Source organism: Perognathus longimembris, chromosome 10, assembly GCF_023159225.1.
Source record: "Perognathus longimembris pacificus isolate PPM17 chromosome 10, ASM2315922v1, whole genome shotgun sequence".
NCBI lineage: Eukaryota > Metazoa > Chordata > Mammalia > Rodentia > Heteromyidae > Perognathus > Perognathus longimembris.
In genome coordinates, this window is record NC_063170.1 from 870,025 (window position 1) to 892,444 (window position 22,420).

The following is a 22,420-nucleotide window of genomic DNA, read 5'->3' on the forward strand; positions in this document are numbered from 1 at the left end:
GCAGCCAAAGCGCTGGTAACTTTAACACATGTGGTTAGTAAAACATTTTATCGTAAACATTGGAGCAAGGTGCTAAGCCCTTACACCTACTTTGTAAACATTTTTTTTATCACAAACACTGAACTAAGGTGTCTAAACCCTCAGCTCCTATTTCCCTCCAACGGGACCCCCTAAATCAACCAGCAGGGGGAGAGCAAAAGGAGAAACAATGGTGCAAAACTTCTCTTTGGTTTGTGTGCAAGGCTGCGGGTAATATTGCCACAGCAAAACATTGCGCCGAGGACGCCAGAGTCCAGGAAGCAAGCAGGGCCGGTGTTGGTCCATCGATGATGTACAGAGGCAGGCTTTCTACACTTTCATGGAAGAACAGGAAAAAAGTCCACCACGATCTCTGTTTTCCTAGAGAGAGAGCAAGGAGAGACATTTCTCCAGAGCGAGTGCTCTGGGCTTAATTTCCCAATCTGGAAAGGCACATACAATGCTCTTTCCTGCATTATTTTGGGAATATTTAAAATTTTTTGTGTAAATTTAAGATATTTAATGTAAGCATAGCTGTCCTTAACTAGTCATGGGGGCTGTTCCCCCCCCCCCTTTTTGTTTTTAAAAATGACACAGGAGGGCACCAGGCTGGGAGTATGGACGAAGGTAATTTCTTCTGGAACTACTTCCTGCTGAAAGGGGGCGAAGTTGTCAGGGGCCCCTGATTTGCCTGGCACCATCTAGTTTGGTTGGTTAAGGTCCTCATCATTACTATGAGAATGGTTATTAGGGCCAGAGGGTGTCATGGTCTCCTCTGGCCAGCTCCTGTAGCTTGGGCATACCAGGAAGTTTCTAGGGCTGGGGCCTCCAGGGTCCAGATCTGTGTTGGGCACAGCAGTGTAGGAGGATAATGGCCTTGAACTGCAAGTTTCCAGGTGGTGACCTCAGTGAGGGATGTTATCCTGTTAAAAGAAACTTTTGAAAAGGTCAGGCAAAAGACTGACAAGTTCATAGGGCTAGTTAACATGAATGGCATAGGAGAACATACCCTGGGCATAAGCCAGAAAAGTTCCATTTAGAACATAAACCCAATTGTGGCCAATTACAAGGAAGGAGGGATAGCTGAAGGAAGTGTTTAGGGATAGTGGTCCAGTTTGGAGTAGCCAGTCAAAGGTTAAAATAAATATATATACATATATACAACTGGCAGGAAAAGGAAAACGGACAGGTATGAGCATTGGGTGGGTACAACTGTTCCTCCTGATCTCCCGGCTCTGATTAGTTTTCTTTCTTTCTTTTTTTTTTTTTTTTTTGGCCAGTCCTAGGCCTTGGACTCAGGGCCTGAGCACTGTCCCTGGCCTCTTCCCGCTCAAGGCTAACACTCTGCCACTTGAGCCACAGCGCCCCTTCTGGCCGTTTTCCATATATGTGGTGCTGGGGAATCGAACCAAGGGCTTCATGTGTAGGAGGCAAGCTCTCTTGCCACTAGGCCATATTCCCAGCCCCTCTGATTAGTTTTGAAAAGGCGAGACAAGGCGGCTCCATTTAGGATGTGACATCATTCTCCTCTTATTCCTCTCCATATCCCTGTTGCCTGGACTGGCTGAGTCCCAGGAGTTCAGGCACTTGTTGCTGGAATGGCATGATCCCATCGGCATTCACGGGGTTTGAACTCAGGGCCTGAGCACTGTCCCTGAGCACTTCTGCTCGAGGCTAGTGCTCTACCACTTGAGCCACAGTGCCGCTTTCAGCATTTCTCTGGTTCTCTTGAGCCAAGCTTCCAGTCTGGCTCTTTGCTGGTTAATTGGGAGATGGAGTTTTAAAGACATTTTCTTTGCCCGGGCTGGCTTTGAACTGTAATCCGAGGAGCTCTAGCCATAAAAGCCCTTTTTATATCCAATTAAAGCAACAAGGAGAACAATAGGAACAGAGCTCCATCTGTGACTTGTCGAGAATTGACCAACAACTGCTTGTCAGAGTTTTATCATAACACTTAGAGAACAGCAGACTGAATGAGATCTATGTGCCATCAATTTAAATCATACCATTTGATCATACCAGCAGGCAGAAGAGCGCACAAATGAATGATAATTAGGAGGCCAAAAGGTCAGGACAATGTAAAGGTCTCAACTTTGGTGGATCTGAAGTGGCTGTGTCTTCCATCCTGGCTCAGCAGGCTTCATGCCATGTGTGATGGAGTCAGGCAGGAGAGATCTGGGCAAGGCTGTAGGAGCAGCTCTCAGAACCCTCTGGGTAGACTGTCACCTCCTGCTGGATTGCCTGCAAAATTCTACACCAACTGGTTATTTGAAATCTCCCAGTAGTCCCTGGTTGGTTGTTCTGAGTATTCTTTGGCTTTTGGAGGCTGATGCCCCTCTGGTTTAAGCAGGGTAAAAGGATTTTCTTAATCACAAAATCCACATGGCTAGCACACATTTTTTAACCTGTATTCTGTGAAGCAAAATGTTAATTTTGGGTAAGGAAAATTTAGGTTAATAGTCACATTTGTATAAAACGATTCTGATTCCTTGATCTTAAGAGTTTACGAGGGGCTGGGGATATAGCCTAGTGGCAAGAGTGCCTGCCTCGGATACACGAGGCCCTAGGTTCGATTCCCCAGCACCACATATACAGAAAAACGGCCAGAAGCGGCGCTGTGGCTCAAGTGGCGGAGTGCTAGCCTTGAGCGGGAAGAAGCCAGGGACAGTGCTCAGGCCCTGAGTCCAAGGCCCAGGACTGGCCAAAAAAAAAAAAAAAAAAAAAAAAAAAAAAAGAGTTTACGAGAGCACAGGAGAGAAAAATGGAAAAGTAAAATCTTAATTTATACCAAAGAATTGTCAGAATCAGATGTACACTTGACTTTTAACACACTGGTTTTACATCTTAGACACATTTACTTGTACCCAAACATGACCAGTTTGGGTTTAAAACCTGTTTTTGTTTTGTTTTGGTAAGTACCAATAGATACCAACAGGTACCAACAGATAGACATAGACATACAGACAATGTGCATAAGCTTTGAGCACTCTTAAAATTGTTTTTGGATTGGCCATATAAGTTTTCTGGAATTCCAGTGACAAATGATATTATTTTGCCTATATTCTAGAACCACGTGGTTAAATAGTAAACGAAAAAAACCTTTTCAGCAAACCAAAATTTTCACAGATTATCCGAGAAGTCACATTTTGAAAGAACCAGTTTGGAGACAGGACATGAACAGAACACAGACACATGGCACGGCTTAACACAGCAAGATATCTGTAAGCCCCTGCTCAGCCTAGGGGAATTTGGCACGCCCATCACCTGGGGTGAGGGCAAGAGGAGGCCACCTCAAACCTATCGCCCATGGCCACCGAGGGCTCCGGCGGCGGTGTCCCAGGGTGCAGGGCTAACGCACCGCGGCGGCTGTGCCGCTCCAGAAGCTGTGTGCGCCCCTCGTCACCCCCGCACCCACATCCATAACCCTGGCTCCGCTTTTTTTTTTTTTTTGGCCAGTCCCAGGGTTTGGATTCAGTGCCTGAGCACTGTCCCTGGCTTCCTTTTGCTCAAGGCTAGCACTCTACCACTTGAGCCACAGCGCCACTTCTGGCCGTTTTCTGTATATATGGTGCTGGGGAATCGAACCCAGGGCCTCATGTATACGAGGCGAGCTCTCTTGCCACTAGGCCATATCCTCAGCCCCCTGGCTCTGCTTTTGCCGCGCCATACTTTTGCCGCGTCATACAGCGCCGCCGGCCTCCCGCTTCTATTGCTTTCCAGGGCCGCCCGGGCGGAAAAGGGGAAGGGGCCCGGATCCATGTGCGAGCCCATCCCCCCAGGCGGCCGGAAGCACGCTTCTCTCTAGCAGCCACTGGCTCGAGTGTGCTTACAGTCCAATCCAGTATGGAGCATGAGTCTTAGTATATCGGCGGGTCGCTCCACTGATTGTGAGATTACCCCGTGTGAATGAGGATGCCCTTCCACCATAACAGATTGCTCAGCTTAGCCGGTGGGGCTTCTAAGCCCCAGGTTGGTCGGCTGTGCGTTCGTTCGCCCCGCGTTGGGCGCCAAATCTGTCGGGCTATACTGATTCTTGGGGACAGCCCTACACGCTTCTCCTGCCCAAAGGAGGCCAGAGCGTGTCCCGATTGGGGCTAAGCCGAGGTGGGGTAGAGCCGGCGAAACCACCTGTCCCAAAGCCCCCCTTACGTTTAAGAGCAGACACTGGACACGGAGATTTTGGGGAGCCGTCTGATGGACTTCCGACTTCCGTTTATTCAGGGGGAGGGCAGTAGCATTTATTACAGTGATGACGGCGGGAAGGAGAGGGACTTGGGGCGGCTAGCTGGACGTTAGTGATTGGCTGATCCGGGCTGTCCGTCAAGAGTGGCACCTTGGGAACTCCTCCACGGGCTGATGTCATACCCCAACAGAACCACCCCTGGGCCCCAGCGGCGCCATCTTGGAGGCAGACACGTGGATCCAAGACCGAGACGGGAGGCGGGGCTGGACCAGAACTCCTTCTTCTGGTTCCGGACCCGGAAGGAGGTAGGAGTGGTTAACAGCCAAGCAGCCCCAGGGCGGGAGAAGAGGCAGGACTCTCGGGACTGCCCCCTTAAAGGTATAGCCAGAGCCCAACACACGAGGAGCAGCCTGGGGGGCAGCAGCCCCTCACTGCAGGGAGGGAGATGGGGCGGTTCCTGTAGGCGCCTGCATGCAGACACAGTGAGACTGCACAGCACAGACACTTGTCCTCTCTCACCTTTATTTCATCTCTTTTCTCAGCTGCCACCTGGGGACCAGCCTTGGGTGGGGACAGCCTTGCTTGGACGGTCTCGTCCTCACCTCACCGTGTCTGGGAGGCTGCGAGGCCACGGGGCTGGGACAGCGAGGTCCCCACGGTGATTCCGTCAGGACAGAGCAAGATCCTGTCCACTCGGGGAAGCTCCTGACTGTCCACCTGGCCTGGGCTTCCATCGAAGGTCTCGCCTGCTGCGGCTCCCGCAGGCCTGAGGAGTGCCCGCCGCCAGGGCTGGGCCTGAGGAGTGCCTGCCACCGCCGCCGCCAGGGCTGGGCCTGAGGAGTGCCCGCCGCCAGGGCTCGGCCTGAGGAGTGCCCGCCGCCAGGGCTCGGCCTGAGGAGTGCCCGCCGCCGCCGCCAGGGCTGGGCCTGGCTGCTCCCCCCGCCCCCCCCCAGTCATGAGTAGAACTGCCTGACCAGGTCCTTCTTGTTGACCTTGCCCATCTGGTTCCTTGGGATGGCTTCCACCAGCAGGAGCTCGGAAGGCACAGCATAGGGGGCCAAGAGGCCTCTGTGGGACAAGCACAGCCTGGGTCGGGGAGGGCTCAGGGGTGGGGGACAGCTAATGGCCCCACCGTGAAACTCAGGACGCTGCCCCCCCCCCCCCGTCTCCCAAGGGTGACTGCAGGGCTCTAGGCATTCTCCTGCCTTGCATCTCCACAGAGACCCTTCCTGAGATAGGACACCTCGCCCCTGGCCCAGAGAATCCCTGTGAGGAGTGGGTGCTGAAATGGCCACCTGACTTCCCTTCAGTGGAAAAGTGCACAGGCGGTGGGCTGGGGATATGGCCTAGTGGCAAGAGTGCTTGACTCATATACATGAAGCCCCGGGTTCAATTCCCCAGCACCACATATATAGAAAACGGCCAGAAGTGGCGCTGTGGCTCAAGTGGCAGAGTGCTAGCCTTGAGCAAAAAGAAGCCAGGGACAGTGCTCAGGCCCTGAGTCCAAGCCCCAGGACTGGCAAAAAAAAAAAAGTGCACAGGTGGATTTGTGTGTTTCGCCTTGTAATCTGGTATAAATACACCTGATTATGATGACTGGCTTTCCTGTACATCAACAGAACCGAGTTCCCAGCATAGTGTGACAATTGTGTGTCTGTCCGTGTTCTGGTATCAGGACGCTGGTCCCACCGAGGTGGACGAGTCCTCTCCAGGTTGTGGCTGGCCGGCCTTTTCCTTAAATGATCCACACCACCTCACTGGAGCCTTCTGGATCTGGCATTTGCTCTGCGGTAAAGTTTTAAACTATGACTTCAACTTAAGAGAACACCAAACTCCTGTCTCTGGGTTTCTGGTTGGTTGTGGCAGTTGGTTCCTGTCCCTTGCACTGCTGGTGGGACAGGGAGCCTTCAGGGCTGCAGGGACGCTGTGCCCCCTGCCCCGGGCTGTGGTGATGGCCTTGTGTTTGGCACTCACACTTGGGTTCTCTCCTCTTTCCTCGACTCCCTTTCCATCTGGGTTTCGGTTGGGGAAGCTCGGCTGTTTGTTGTTAATTCTGTCCTGAAATCCTACGTGTCAACTGTGATGCTCGGATTTATCCTCTCCGGCAACTCTGGAAGGACGGGGTGCGGACAGGGAGAGGGCGTGCCCGTCACCAGCCCTGCCTGGTCCAGCTCCTCGTACTGGGGACTCGCGGACACCCCATGCCATCTGCACACAGCTCCTGTCTGAGATCGCCCTGACACCATGGCCTCAGGTGCCCCACCCAGGCCCTGCAGGGTGCGGGGGGAGCCTGGGCTGCACCCGTGGGAGGCCAGCGGCGACACAGAAGTGAGGCCACGGGCCGGGCTCTCACGGACGCAGCTGGGGCCTGAGGCTGCCGTGTCACCTCAGCCCTAACAATATAATGTCCGTACTTCCCCCCTCCCCGTCCTGTACTGGAGTTTGAACTCTAGGCCTCGTGCTTGCGAGGGTCTCTTTCCAGTGAGCCCTGCCTCCAGCCTGTCTTTAGTATTTTTTTCCCCTTTTAAACAAAGCAATTGTTTAATCAATGCAGCAACTGGCCAAGCATACTCTTTTTGTGCCTCTGCTAAACTGCAGAGCGCCAACTGTGATTTTGCAAATCCAGGGGAATCTTTAATCGCCCAGCTGTGCTGCCCTGATGAAACAAGGCTTCCTACTGTTTGTGAAACTGTTGGACGAGCCAAAAATATCTCCACGCAAGGAGAGGAGCAAGCAGGGTGGAGGCGGGTGGAAGCCGGGAGGGCGGGGGAGATAGCGAAGAGAACGCTCAGACCCGAGAGGAAGAACCTGGGGTGTGCGCAGCGGCCGCGGGAAAGCTAGACACGGCCCGGCCACCAGGTTCCCAGCGGGACCCGTGCGCCCGTCTGGCCTTGCGCAGGCCCACGGGCGCCACGCGGGGCCCGGGCCGGAGGAAGGGCGGGAACGGCTGGGAGGGTGGCCGCCCAGGACGGGACGGAAAGAAAAGACCTGCCCAAGGAGGGAGCTGTGGCCGCGGGCCCAGGTGCGGAGGGACAGCAAGGGGCAAAGGGGCGCGCCAGGCTCCATCGGAGGCAGGGAAGGGTGCGGCCTCCCAGGAAGCCACCTCGGGGCAGGAAGCGGAGAGAGCTGGGGCTCTGACGGAGGCAGACCGAGTCTGCAGAACAGTAGCTCAGTCCAGTTCCTGTGGATTATCTGGACCTTCCCCATGGTATCCAGCCCTACCTGGCCCCGGACTCAGGGCTGTCCACCCCTCCCCCAGCCCTACCTGGCCCCGGACTCAGGGCCATCCACCCCTCCCCCAGCCCTACCTGGCCCCGGACTCAGGGCCGTCCACCCCTCCCCCAGCCCTACCTGGCCCCAGACTCAGGCCGTCCACCCCTCCCCCAGCCCTACCTGGCCCCAGACTCAGGACGTCCACCCCTCCCCCAGCCCTACCTGGCCCACTCCTTGAGATCTCCATGGGACAGTGAGTGTCCCTCTTGAAGGGACACCACAGCTGTGACGCGCTGGCCCCATGTCACATCTGGAACTCCAATCACAGCCACATCTGAGGAGAGAAGGAGGATCGTGGAGAAGTCCCTGGTGTCCACTACAGGCTGGGACACAGGCAGGAGGGGGGAGCCGTGGTCCAGCCAGAGTCCGCACTGTTTCCTGACCCCGTGTGGGAGCCGGGGCAGGCTCAGCCTCCGGAGGCTCTGAGCCGGTGTGGCAGGTGGGGGCCCGGCCAGGCCTGGAGGCCACCTGGGTGCGGTGGGCAGCAGGTGTCCATCAGAGCCCGCACACGGGGCCCACAGCCTTTGGGGTGGCAGGCAGGGCAGGGCCCCTTACCAGTGATACTGGGGTGGGCCAGCAGGTGCCGCTCGATCTCCAGGGCACTGACTTTATAGCCTCCCGTCTTGATGATGTCCACTGAGGTCCGGCCTCGAATCCAGTACCTGCCGTCCTTGAACACAGCGGTGTCCCCTGAAAAACGGGCTTCTGAAACACCCTGGACACATGTGGTCGCCAGCGGGCAAACTCTGGGGCCCTGGCAGTGACGATGGGCGCTCTAGAGGGTTGTGCACGCGTATGTGCATGTGCACGCGTGCACATTCTCGTGGGGCCCACTCCAGTCCCCCCACCCCATCCCCTTTCCACACCTCTCCTGCCAGGACTGGGACCCATGGTATGCCAGCTGCTAGCCGGATCCCTGGGGTCTTAAACACCTTGGACTCAGAAGCCAAGTGCGTTGTTTCTGTCAAAGCCATCAATACCACTAGGATCAGCACCATGTAGCACTCTCAAAGCATGGTAGTAAACGCCACGTTTGGTGGGTCTGGCCTAACTTAGGGTGAGCTACACCAGTACCCCACACAGCTTCACCAGACAAGGGCTTCAGGGGACCCCCGTGAGGCGCGGTCAGGTCACAGCTCGGCGCCCCTCCTGCCATGCCTCAGGCCCGTGAAGACTTCCCTACCGAGTGCTGGGTGAACACAAGTGAACCGGCCAGGCGCCAGTGCTTCCTACCTACAATCCTAGCTGCTCAGGAGGCTGAGATCTCAGGACTGAGGTTCAAAGCCAGCCTGGGCAGGAAAGTATGAGATTCCGCCATTAACCACCAAAAAGCCAGAGGTGGCGCTGTGGCTCAAATGGTAAAGTGCTAGAGCCTTGAGCAAAAAGGCTCAGGGACAGCGCCCAGGCTCTGAGTTCAAGGCCCAGGACCAGCACAAACAAGTGAACCATGACCTCCTGACCTCCCACAGTGGCTCGGTCCTGCCAGGGACAGGGGGACTGCCGGGGACAGAGGGACTGCGGGGACAGGGGGACTGGCAGGGACAGGGGGACTGCGGGGACAGGGGGACTACTAGTGCCTTTCCCAGCAGGAAGGGTGTGCTCCTGTGCCTCTACACCCAAACCAGCCCTACACTCTTCTCACTAGGCAGTGGCGCCCTCTCCCTGCCACGCTCCTTCCACGTGAGCCCATGGGCAAGCCTGCAGTGCTGGGCAGAAACGTGGGAGGCGTTAGTGGGAAGGTGGCAGGCAGGGTCCCCCTGGGGCCCCCCGCCCCGCCCCTCAGGGCTGCATGAGCTTGTGACCCAGCCCCCAGGCCTCACCCTGTGGGAAGATGCCATCTCCCCCCTGGGACCTGCAGCACGGGTGTGACCATGGGGCCAGGGCCCGCTCCAGGCTTAGTCCTGGTGTGAGGGGGAGGATGGGCTGGGCTGGCCCGAGGCCAGGGGTCCGGGTGCAGGCTATGGCACAGGCCTCCCATTCTCAGCACAGCCCTGGCTCCCGCCGAGTCCCTGGGGCTGGGCACCCTCGTGGTCTTGTAATGACCCCTCTTAAGTGCACCCACAGGCTCGGCGTCCCGTCCCTTCCGGGGCTCTGGCGGGGCTCCCGTGGCCTCCGCTCACCCTGCCTCACCCTGGGTGCAGCCTCCCAACCTGTCCTGCAGGGTGGCCCCGTACCCCCAGCACCACCCTGGGCCATCCCAGAGTGGCCTGAGGGGCTCTGGTCTGGACTCCGGCACGCTGGGCTCCTGCCCTCGGGGTCCCCTCCCTCCCCTGGCACAGCGGGGTTGGGCCCAGGCTGCTGCGGGGTCCAGAAAGTATCCCCAGCCTCAACCCCCATCTCTCTTGTCCCAAAATGCAGGTGGAAACGTGGAACGGCGCCGCCCCTGGCAGCAGCACAGTAGCTGCTCAGGAAGCTAAGCAGACCCAGGGCAGAACCGGGGCAGATGTCCTGGTGAGGGCACCTGGTGCGAGCCGTCAGAAGGGTGCCGGGCCTGGCTGCCACGGCCGAGAGGCAGATGGGCGCAGGGCCGAGGCCCGGTGCAGGCCGCCAAGGTCCGGGAGGGACGCCCCGACAGCTGTCCAGTGTCTCTGGGCGTCCAGGGTGGCTAAACCCGGCTCTGCCAGCGGCCGCTGTGGGTGGCGTGGCATGCGTGTCACTGATCCTCACCCGTGAGACACAGGGTGGCAGGCCGGGCAGCTCCGCATCCCACGACGGGGCCCGGAGGCCCAGGTGCCACTGGCTAAGGGGACCCGTGGAAGCAGTCCCACAGTCGTGGAACTTCAGTGACTTCCTGCTCCCTTGCGGCCTGCCCGGCCACAGGTGCAGGGCCCCCCGCTCTCCCGCCAGCCTGCCTGGCCCCTGGCACAGAAGCCCCCCCTCCCCGCCCCCACAGCCCTGGCAGAAGGGCAGAGCGGTGGTTTTGTCCTTCTGGTTCCAACTCCATCATCAAGGGCCAGCGGCCTTCACGCCACGGTCTGCATGAAGCCTACACAGAGAGGCCGAGGGCGGGACTCGGGGAGGCGGCTCTGCACGGAGGCTTCTCCAGCGTGCCAGGCTGCCGAGCGGGGAGTTAAAGTCAAGTCTTTGCTTTGAAACATACATCAGAAAAGTTAAATAACACTTAGTTTTCATAACAACATATTTATCACAATGCATTGATTCTGGTTTCAGAGTCTCCTGCCAACATAGCTCCACAGCCTCTCATGCATTAAGGGCATCTGTCCTGACACATACAATGTAGCAATCAATAAAACCTTACTACATAGATTTGTGCACTGCTTTCAAATACAGGGCTATTCTGTGTCTCTGCCTTGGATTGTAATTGAAAATAAGTGTCTCCAGTACTCAGGTTCTAATTTTCTGGATATATGAGCAGAGAAGGTAAAGGCCTTGTCAAGGTGATGCCACAAGAGCTGCCATCCACAGAAGGTGCCCTCCATGGGAGTGTCTTGCGGGCCACGGGCTGCCCTCCACAGAAGCTGCCTCGCTGGCACGGGCTGCCCTCCACAGAAGCTGCCTCGTGGGCCATGGGCTGCCCTCCACAGAAGCTGCCTCGCTGGCAAGGGATGACCCTGACTTGAGCCAGGCTCTGGCACAATGCCAGGAACCTGTAGGCGCCCCAAGATGCGCCTGGGCCTTGAAGCCCTGGAGACTCCGGGGCCACCTCTGAGGGTCTCTCCTATCCTGCAGGGGAGAGGCGGGAGCTGGCTAGGGGAGGCACTGGCACCCGCCAGCCCCTCCTCTGGGGCTCATCAAGAGCCACCCTGCCAGAACAAGATAGACCCAAACACAATCATAGTGGGTGACTTTAATACCCCACTCTCTCCAAGAGACAGATCCAACACCCAGAGGATCAGCAAGGGAGCTGAGGACCTAAGTAACACCATATCCCAAATGGATCTGACAGATCTATACAGAATCATGGGTAGGCAGAATCAATATAGTGAAAATGGACATATTGCCCAAATTGTTATACAAATTCAATGCAATCCCCATCAAAATCCCAGCCACATTCTTCACTGAAACAGAGAAAGCAATCCATAAATTCATATGGAACAGCAAAAGACCTAGAATAGCCAAAGCAATTCTAGGCAAAAAAAGCAGTGCAGGAGGTATCACAATACCAGACTTCAAGCTCTACTATAGAGCCATCATAACAAAAACAGCCTGGTATTGGTATAAAAACAGACCTGAAGAACAGTGGAATAGAATGGAAGACCCAGAAATAAAACCGCACTCTTACAGTCAGCTGATATTCAACAAAGGAGCTAAAGACATAGAATGGAATAAACAAAGCCTCTTCAACTACTGGTGCTGTGAAAACTGGGCAGCCATATGCAGAAAACTCAAAGTAGACCCAAGCCTATCACCATGCACCAAGATCAACTCAAAATGGATCAAAGACCTCAATATCAGGCCTGAATCTTTGAAACTACTGAAGGACAGAGTAGGATAGACGCTAGAACTTATAGGCACAGGAAGAAACTTCCTGAATAGAGTCCCAGGGGGCACAACAGATAGGGGAGAGACTCAACAAATGGGAATACTACAAATTAAAAAGTTTCTGCACAGCTAAGGACATAGCCACCAAACTAGAAAGACAGCCAACCATATGGGAAAGGATCTTTACCAGCACAGCAATAGACAAAGGCCTAATATCTGTCATCTACAGAGAGCTCAAAAAACTAAGCCCCTCCAAGCCCAATAAACCAATTAGGAAATGGGCAAAGGAGCTAAAGAGAGACTTCACAAGAGATAAAAATGGCAAAGAAACATATGAGGAAATGTTCAACATCCCTGGTAGTAAAGGAAATGCAAATAAAAACAACCCTGAGATACCACCTCACTCCAGTTAGAATGGCCTATACTCTGAACTCAGGAAACAACAAATGCTGGAGGGGGTGCGGGGAAAGAGGAACCCTTCTCCATTGTTGGTGCGAGTGCAAATTAGTACAACTACTTTGGAGAACAGTATGGAAGTTTCTCAAAAAGCTCAATATAGACCTACCCTATGACCCAGCCATACCATTCCTAGGCATCTATCCTGAACAACTGGCCCCAAGATATCAAAAAGACATTTGTACTTCCATGTTTATCGCTGCACAATTCACAATAGCCAAAATATGGAAACAATCCAGATGCCCCTCCACAGATGAATGGATCCAAAAAATATGGTACCTATACACAATGGAATACTACATAGTGATTAGGAATGGTAAAATATTGTTATTCGCAGGGAAATGGTCAGAACTCGAACAAATAATGTTGAGCGAGACAAGCCTAGAGCACAGAAAACAAAGGGGCATGATCTCCCTGATATATGACTGTTAAGGTGGGGGGAGGGGGAGACAGTAGAGACCAGGTCTGTGAAAACAAAAACTGCTTGTCAAATGGTATTTCCCACAGGATTGGGTAAGTGACCCTACACTATGTAACTAAAACCAAACAACTACTCAACATATAAAGGTCAAAAATTGACCTCTCAGTGGATCACAACAGATCAAAAGCTATGTATGTACGTTCATATAAGCCTATTGTTGACATAATGTCTATTGTCAACATTACATTTAAAGCCCTAGGTGAATTTTCTTGGGCGTGGCCACGTGGCTACTGTATATGTTCTTGGTACATTGTGTATTGTATATATGTCTACCGACCTAGGGAAGGGAAAGAAAAACAGGGTGTAAGATATCACAAGAAATGTACACACTGCCCTACTATGTAACTGTACCCTTTTGCACAACACCTTGTCAAAATTTTTTTTCTTTAATTAATAAATAAATTACAAAAAAAAAGAGCCACCCTGCCAGCAGCTGTCTTCAAAGTCAGGAAGGGCTGTTCATGGCTAAGAGCAGCCAGCTACCACTGTTTGCCACAGCACAAGTCCTCTGGGACCCTCCTGGGGGTTTAGGGCCAAGGAACATCAGAAGGAACAGGAGATAAAAGTTAAACAGTTGGGTGCTGGTGGCTCACACCTATAATCCTGCTACTCAGAAGGTTGAGATCTGAGGATTGTGGTTCGAAGACAGCCCAGGCAGGAAAGTCCCCGGTGAGACTCTTATCTCCAATTAACCACTCAAAAACCAGAGTGGTGCTGTGGTAGGGTGCTAGCCTTGAGCAAAAGAGCTCAGGAACAGTGCCCAGGCCCGGAGTTCAAGCCCCACAACCAAACAAAAAAGGAAAAAGAAAAAAAAGAGAAAAGTAAAACAAAGATGTGGCAACTTTGCACAACTGTCAACCTCACCAAACCCTGCCCAGGACTGTGGCAGAGCTGGCCTATCTGAGCGTTCCCTCTGGAGAGAAGAATCAATAGACAATTTTTCTTTCTTTTTCTTTTGAATAAAGGTACAGTGATTGAACTTGGGAGAACAGAAGAGGAGATTGTTAAAAGTGGAAAAAGGAAAGCAGAGGACACGTGGTTAGGAGCTAGACGGAGCCAGAAGGTTGCCCTGCATGGAACAGAAGGGTGTGGTGGGAGGTAGATTTCCCAAGGCTGGCCACACTCGCGGCATCTGCCCCAGGAGGAAGGGCTGGGGCCGCCGGCGGGGCTCTGGCCTGGTCAGCACAGCCAGGCTCCATCCACCAGCCTCACGCTTACTCTCAACTACAGGTGCGGGGGCACTGCAGAGCAAAAGCAGACATGAAGACTCAGGAAGTAAGGCCCACACCGCCCTGCTCTGTTGGGAGAGTGCTGTCTACGCGGCTTAAGAGTCTGTGGAAAAACTATCAGGACTTAAAGGAAATTTCAACCAGATTTCTAGCTACCATACTCATTAAAAAAAAAAATCAGTAGTCTCCCAATACACCATTGATAACCCCTTGAGGGAGCGCTGTAGGTAGAAACCCACCCCGCACAGGAAACAACACACAACCGCAGTACTCGATGCTAAATCTGAGGAAACCGGGGAACTTGGAGAGGAAGGCCGAGGAGAGGAGGGGTGCGTGAGCAAGATGGTGGTGGGCGTGTGGGATGCCGCCCCTGCCGGCCATCTGTGGGGCCTGGGGTGGGTCGTGGGCCTCCTGCGCCCCAGGAGGGCAGGGCTGCGGGCCGCACGGCCCATCTGCGGGCTCAGTGCCGCGGGGCCAGCACCTCTGGAGCTTGGCTGCTCTTGCAGCGGGCACACCGGTGCCCACCGACACACCCGCGGGGCAGCTCGCTCCAGTGAGGCCAGGCCCCTCCCCGGCTCGGAGCCCGGGCCCAGCCCCTGGCCCCCACACAGACACGATTCATCCTCGCTCTGAAGGAGGATTAGGGGGCCGAGGTTGGTGGGTCACGTGTATAAACACGTCTGCTGCCACGTGTTGAAGCCTTTCTCAGCCTTGGCCTCCGGCGGCCTCGGATGCCTGATGCAGACCGGGGAGGGGCAGCCGAAGCTCGCTGGCCACACCGACAGGCGTGGCACACAGCAACGGCGTGAACGCTGCAGAGAGGGCCCGGCGCACAGCAGGGAGAGCGATGGCTGCTCTGGAGCACAGCCAAGGCGGTGAGCACAGTCCCTCTTGGAGCAGGAGCCGGCCTCCACCTTCTCCCCTCTGCTGGTGTCTGGGGGCTGCTGAGCAGGGGCCATGAGCTTATGGCCCTCTCGATGGCTTGTTACTCTTTTTGTTTTTTTTTTTCCAGTCCTGTGGCTTGGACTCAGGGCCTGAGCACCGTCCCTGGCTTCCTTTTTGCTCAAGGCTAGCACTCTGCCACGTGAGCCACAGCGCCACTTCTGGCCGTTTTCTGTATATGTGGTGCTGGGGAATCGAACCCAGGGCCTCACGTATACGAGGCAAGCTCTCTCGCCACTAGGCCATATCCCCAGCCCTGGCTTGTTACTCTTAACTACACACAGTAATGTACACACGGATGGGTTCGTGGTTAACCCCACTCGTGTTCGGGCCCAGGACAGTCACCCCTCCCCTGAGCCCTGTCTGCCTAGAAAGGAGCTGCCGTTGTTCTTTCCCCTCTTGCGGGAAAGACCCTGCCTGCCTGGCTGCCTGGGGCAGGCGCTCAGCTCGCCTGTCTGCCTGCCTGAGCCCCAGGCTCACCAGGATCATCTGGGCAAGTAGACACCCCTGGGCGTGCTCGGAACAGGCTTGTGTGGCTGCCAGGGCCTGAGAGGCCGGGACCCTTGCAGGCCGTGAGTCTCACTGCACGCTCAGCGGTCAGCGGCAAGCAGGGCAGAAGAGGCAAGAGTGGCAGGCATCGAGCTCCCGAGAGCTGGGGGCAGGGGAAGCTGGTGGACAGGGTGACCCCTCTGAAGCCCTGGGGGGAGGAGCTGGTGGACGGGGTGACCCCTCTGAGGCCCTGGGGCGAGGAGCTGGTGGACAGGGTGACCCCTCTGAAGCCCTGGGGGGAGGAGCTGGTGGACGGGGTGACCTCTCTGAGGGTGGGGGGAGGAGCTGGTGGACGGGGTGACCCCTCTGAGGGTGGGGGGAGGAGCTGGTGGACGGGGTGACCCCTCTGAGGGTGGGGGGAGGAGCTGGTGGACGGGGTGACCCCTCTGAGGGTGGGGGGAGGAGCTGGTGGACGGGGTGACCCCTCTGAGGGTGGGGGGAGGAGCTGGTGGACGGGGTGACCTCTCTGAGGGTGGGGGGAGGAGCTGGTGGACGGGGTGACCTCTGAGGCCCTGGGGGGAGGAGCTGGTGGATGGGGTGACCCCTCTGAGGCCCTGGGGGGAGGAGCTGGTGGACGGGGTGACCTCTCTGAGGGTGGGGGGAGGAGCTGGTGGATGGGGTGACCCCTCTGAGGGTGGGGGGAGGAGCTGGTGGACGGGGTGACCTCTGAGGCCCTGGGGGGAGGAGCTGGTGGACGGGGTGACCACTGAAGCCCTGGGGGGGAGGAGCTGGTGGACGGGGTGACCTCTTTGAGGGTGGGGGGAGGAGCTGGTGGACGGGGTGACCCCTCTGAGGGTGGGGGGAGGAGCTGGTGGACGGGGTGACCTCTCAGAGCACGGGACGGGGGAGGGGGAGGGGAGCTGGTGCACTGGGCTCTCCCAACCACGGGACCAGAGCTTATGTGGCAGCTAAGGCAGGAGGGGCTGTCCAAGGAAAGGGTTAAGTTTAATCTATCCTGATTTCTACTTAATATCATGCTCTCCCTGTAGGAGCAGCAGCTGCGAGCTGATTGCACACTCTCATTATGCAGTCTGTATCACTAATGGCCTGTGACAAAGGCTTGCCGGCTTCCAGGCCTTCCCCCCGAGAGCCAATTAAACACACACTCCCTTCCTGTTTGCAGCACATTACAATGAAATTAAACTGAATTTCAAAATCATTCTCTCCTGAAGACATCTCTTTACGATAATTAATGCATGCCACTCCTGTGCTGCCGTGGGAGCCTTCGGCAGCGCCCACTCCCACGTGGCACCGGGGCACCCGGGGCTCTGGAGCCCCACACGGGCAGAGCCTCCCTCCCCCCACCCCGTGAGGCTCCCGGCTTCTCAAAGGGAGAGCAGCCGCTTCCTCTCTGAACTTAGAAATGGGAGACGGCCGTCCCAAGGCCAGGTGGGGGTCAGTGCAGGCGACCGGAGCGGTGCGCAAGGGAGCCGCCCGGCACGACCGGGGCACGCGCGTGCCGGACGCCAGCCCGGAGCTGGCACCGCAGGGGTGTTTACAGAGGGGCACCGGGCAGGTGTGTGGCAGCGCTCCTTCACAGGCCATGGGGACACGGCCCGTCATGGGCACGCCTGGGTCCCCAACCCCGTGACGTCTTGGCGGGCCGGCCCCGCGGGACCTGCTCCAGGCCCCGCTGCCACCCTGGGGGTCGGCTCTCCCCACGACCCCGCGGCCCGGCTCACGCTGCCTGCCCTTGCCCGCCGGGGGCTGCCCGGCGGCGGGGTGCCCCGCTTGGTGAGGGCAAGCCCCTCCCTCGTGCCCTCTCAGACGCTCTACCTTCCTCCCACCTCCCCTCAGATGCTCCTCAGGTATGGGGATGACACGGATGGCCCGGGGCAGCCCTCGTGAGCCCCTCTTGCCCCCGCAGAGTCGGGCCTACCTGTTCTAAACCAGCCATCTGAGGTGAACGCCTTCTTCGTTTCTTCTGGCTTATCCCAGTACTCTCGAAACACAGAGGGACCCCTGACCAGCAGCTCCCCTTCCTTCTCTTCCAACCCTGGGGTCACCTGCAGGTGAGAGAGACGTGTGGTCAGAGGGGAACCCTCTCAACACTGGGTGGGAGCCTCACCCCAGAGCACCCTGCCTGCCGCCTCTGCCGCCTCAGGAGTCACAAGCTCTGAGATCAGACACCGACACAACTCGGCCACGCCAGAGCTGAGGGCTCCTCCTCGGCCTGCACGGGCACGACTCACGACCCCGCCACTCAAGTCAGCGCCTGCTTCACGTTCTGCCCACTGAGCGTGTGCCTGGCCTGGCCTTGGCACTGAGGGCATGGGGTGGAGCAGACCCCGAGGTTTCCCCCCGCCCCCCCACCCCGGGACTTCCAGGGAGGAGCAGACCCCGAGGTCCGCCTGGAGCCCTCAGCAGGGATTTCCAGGGTGAAGCAGACCCCGAGGTCCGCCTGGAGCCCTCAGCAGGGATTTCCAGGGTGAAGCAGACCCCGAGGTCCACCTGGAGCCCTCAGCAGGGATTTCCAGGGTGAAGCAGACCCCGAGGTCTGCCTGGAGCCCTCAGCAGGGATTTCCAGGGTGAAGCAGACCCCGAGGTCCCCCCCGCAGGGACTTCCAGGGAGGAGCAGACCCCAAGGTCCCCCCCGCAGGGATTTCCAGGGTGAAGCAGACCCCGAGGTCCCCCCCGCAGGGATTTCCAGGGTGAAGCAGACCCCGAGGTCCCCCCCGCAGGGACTTCCAGGGAGGAGCAGACCCCGAGGTCCGCCTGGAGCCCTCGGCAGGGATTTCCAGGGTGAAGCAGACCCCGAGGTCCCCCCCGCAGGGACTTCCAGGGAGGAGCAGACCCCGAGGTCCACCTGGAGCCCTCAGCAGGGATTTCCAGGGTGGAGCAGACCCCGAGGTCCCCCCCGCAGGGATTTCCAGGGTGAAGCAGACCCCGAGGTCCCCCCCGCAGGGACTTCCAGGGAGGAGCAGACCCCGAGGTCCACCTGGAGCCTTCAGCAGGGATTTCCAGGGTGAAGCAGACCCCGAGGTCTGCCTGGAGCCCTCAGCAGGGATTTCCAGGGTGAAGCAGACCCCGAGGTCCCCCCCGCAGGGACTTCCAGGGAGGAGCAGACCCCGAGGTCCACCTGGAGCCCTCAGCAGGGATTTCCAGGGTGGAGCAGACCCCGAGGTCCCCCCCGCAGGGATTTCCAGGGAGGAGCAGACCCCGAGGTTTCCCCCTGCCCCCCCCACCCCGGGATTTCCAGGGAGGAGCAGACCCCGAGGTCCACCTGGAGCCCTCAGCAGGGATTTCCAGGGAGGAGCAGACCCCGAGGTCCACCTGGAGCCCTCAGCAGGGATTTCCAGGGTGAAGCAGACCCCGAGGTCCGCCTGGAGCCCTCAGCAGGGATTTCCAGGGTGAAGCAGACCCCGAGGTCCACCTGGAGCCCTCAGCAGGGATTTCCAGGGTGGAGCAGACCCCGAGGTCCGCCTGGAGCCCTCAGCAGGGACTTCCAGGGTGAAGCAGACCCCGAGGTCCCCCCCGCAGGGACTTCCAGGGAGGAGCAGACCCCGAGGTCCGCCTGGAGCCCTCAGCAGGGATTTCCAGGGTGGAGCAGACCCCGAGGTCCACCTGGAGCCCTCAGCAGGGACTTCCAGGGTGAAGCAGACCCCGAGGTCCCCCCCGCAGGGACTTCCAGGGAGGAGCAGACCCCGAGGTCCACCTGGAGCCCTCAGCAGGGATTTCCAGGGTGAAGCAGACCCCGAGGTCCCCCCCGCAGGGATTTCCAGGGAGGAGCAGACCCCGAGGTCCCCCCCGCAGGGATTTCCAGGGTGAAGCAGACCCCGAGGTCCCCCGCAGCAACAGCACCACACCTTGCTGACATGGAGCCCTATTTGGGGCGAGGCCCTGTAAGCAAGCCTGCTGGTCAGGTGAGAGAGCACAGAGCCACATGAGATGCGAACCACGTGAAAATGGCAATAACTGTGCTATGCATTTACCAGAATTTCTTTTTCTGACCTATTTATCTGATTCATTGTTGTTGTTGTTTTCCAGGACTGAAGTTTTGAACTCAGTAGGTGCCTGAGCCATATCCCCAGAAGATATGCTTTAGATAATTATTTTAGAACATACGCCTTCCATTAAAAAATAGAGCTGACTGGCATACTCAGGCAGCCCCCAGAAACTGCTGAGAGGATATCACTGCAAAGGCCTCCCGTAGGGCCAGGGCCAGCGGGAGAGGCCTTGGTGACGTGTTTGTGCCTTGTTTATGCCCCCAGCCTGTACGGGGGGGTGGGGGGGGCTGAATTCAGGGCTTCATGTTTGCTAGGCAGGTGCTCTACCACCTGAGCCATATCTCTATTTCTGGCATTTTGCCAGTTAATTGGAAATAAGAGTCTCACTGGTTGTTTTTTTTGCTCAGACTGGCTCTGAACTGTGATTCTCAGAGCTTCACTTCATGAGTAGCTCTGACTACAGGTGTGAGCCACCAGGACCCGGCTTCCACTTCTTTCTTCCTCTTGCCTAACTGCTCTGGGTAGATCTCCCAGCACTATGCTCAGCTCAAGGGGCAAACGTGGCCATTCTTGCCTTGTTCTACATCTTTCCTCATTCAATATGGTGGGAAGCCATGGGTTTGTAATTTAATTAACTTATATTTTTGTGTCGGTACTGTGCTTGAACTCAGGGCCTGTGTTCTCACTCGGCTTTTCTGCTCAAGGCTGGTCCTCTACCACTTAGGCCACACCAACACCTCCAGGTGAGGTCTTTCCTACGTTGTGTTATATCCTTTCTCTTCCTAAGTTGTTGAGAGGTTGTTTGATCACAAACATGTCCTTTAAAAATCATTTAACGGGCTGTTGGATTCTGTCAAATTCTTTCCCTGCATCCACTGGAATGATTCTAGAATAACAAAATAGAAAGTCAGAAAGTAGGCAGGTGGCTGTTTGGGGCCAATGGCGAGGTGGGGTGAGGGGTGACTCCAGCGAGGATGGAGTCTCCTGGGCAATGGTGGTGTTCTGACACTGTCTGTGACGACAGGTGCACAATTCTGCAGATGCACTCAAAGCCACTGAACCGTAGACTTCACATGTGTGAGCTACATAGAAATCATATCTTGATAATAATGTTCTTAAAGAAAAGACCCGGAGCCAGCAATGAACTCTACATTTCAGTTCCTTGAACCCAGGGTAGAAACCTCATCTCCAGGGAGGAGTCAAGGCTGAGAGCAGCTGCTCAGGACCAGGGCAGCAGGCGGGGGTGGAGGCAACAGGACACGCGCCGGGGGCGGCTCCCCGAATGCCCACACTTCCTGTGCGTGCCTCCGAAGGGCATCCGGGGAGAAAGGCCCCGCGGACTGGACAGGCACGGAGAAGCCAAGCTGCCTGCAGACATTCACACAGCCAGAGTGGCCAATGACCAGCTCCCCTGCCGGAGGGCTCCCCCTCGGGGTCACGCCCTCTCCCTGCCGGCCCTTTCTAGAGGGGAAGCGACCCTGCCACAGCAGGAGGACACAAGGCCGGGTGGCGGTGTGCCACGCCTGCGCAGCATGCCAGGAAGGGGCACGAGGCTCGGCCCTCCTCCCCAAGGAAGGGGACACGGACACTGGTGGCAGCGGGAGAGGCAGCAGTAGCTGAGCCGTCTGCTGGATGGAGTGGCAGCTTAGATGTGGAGAATCGTGAGGTAATTAATATTCTTCATGGAGGAAGTGAAGAGAATGGAGCTTGCCGTGGCCATGGCCGCCAGCCCCAGCCCCACCCGCACAGGCTCTGCCGCCTCAGCAAGGGCTACAGGATGGTGGTACGCACAGCTGTGCAGCCCTTTATCTGCTGATAGACCCCTATTGTCACTGGCTGCTGTTTGGTTCTCATGGAAGCAGGGCTGACAGTGGGAGCCAGCTGGGAGCTGCAGCACAGGAAGGAGGCATCTCGCCAAGCGCACAGGAGTGGAGGTAACCCCTCTGGTGGCCAGGGAGGCAGGCTGAGGAGGCCCCCACCAGCCCTGGCCTGCGGCAAACCACGAGGGGGGAATGAGTTCAGAGGGAGTGGTGTCCCCTGGAGTATGCCTGGCCACAGAGCTGTGGGCACCTGGGAGGCGGTGATAGAGAAGCACAGCACGCAAGGCTGCGGGCCACGGGGCGGGACGAGGGCACAGGTGGTCCCACCGGGTAAGGACCACGACCCACGGCACAGGACGAGGGCACAGGTGGTCCCACCGGGTAAGGACCATGACCCACGGCACAGGATGAGGGCACAGGTGGTCTCACCGGGTAAGGACCACGGGGCAGGACGAGGGCACAGGTGGTCTCACCGGGTAAGGACCACGACCCACGGCACAGGACGAGGGCACAGGTGGTCCCACCAGGTAAGGACCACGACCCACGGCACAGGACGAGGGCACAGGTGGTCTCACCGGGTAAGGACCACGACCCACGGCACAGGACGAGGGCACAGGTGGTCCCACCAGGTAAGGACCACGACCCACGGCACAGGACGAGGGCACAGGTGGTCTCACCGGGTAAGGACCACGGGGCGGGACGAGGGCACAGGTGGTCTCACCAGGTAAGGACCACGGGGCGGGACGAGGACACAGGTGGTCTCACCGGGTAAGGACCACGACCCACGGCACAGGACGAGGGCACAGGTGGTCTCACCGGGTAAGGACCACGGGGCAGGACGAGGGCACAGGTGGTCTCACCGGGTAAGGACCACGACCCACGGCACAGGACGAGGGCACAGGTGGTCTCACCGGGTAAGGACCAAGGGGCGGGACGAGGGCACAGGTGGTCCCACCGGGTAAGGAGCACGGGGCGGGACGAGGGCACAGGTGGTCCCACCGGGTAAGGACCACGACCCACGGCACAGGACGAGGGCACAGGTGGTCTCACCGGGTAAGGACCAAGGGGCGGGACGAGGG

General features: G+C 57.4%; 1 protein-coding gene across 2 annotated transcripts in view; it reads right to left on the reverse strand.

The window, feature by feature from the left end:
• Positions 1-5,117: 5,117 nt before the first annotated feature.
• Positions 5,118-22,420, reverse strand: part of LOC125358080 (malonate--CoA ligase ACSF3, mitochondrial-like) — a 30,891-nt gene continuing 13,588 nt past the window's right edge. The window contains exons 7-10 of one of the 2 annotated variants that reach the window (XM_048354940.1): positions 17,454-17,580; positions 8,030-8,164; positions 7,637-7,748; positions 5,118-5,269 (exon numbers count right to left, since the gene is read on the reverse strand). In XM_048354940.1, the coding sequence (XP_048210897.1) occupies positions 5,155-5,269; positions 7,637-7,748; positions 8,030-8,164; positions 17,454-17,580 (489 nt within the window). In that variant the 3' untranslated portion in view covers positions 5,118-5,154. Of the gene's footprint in view, positions 5,288-7,636; positions 7,749-8,029; positions 8,165-17,453; positions 17,581-22,420 lie in introns of both variants that reach the window. The other variant, XM_048354939.1, reaches the window with a different exon arrangement.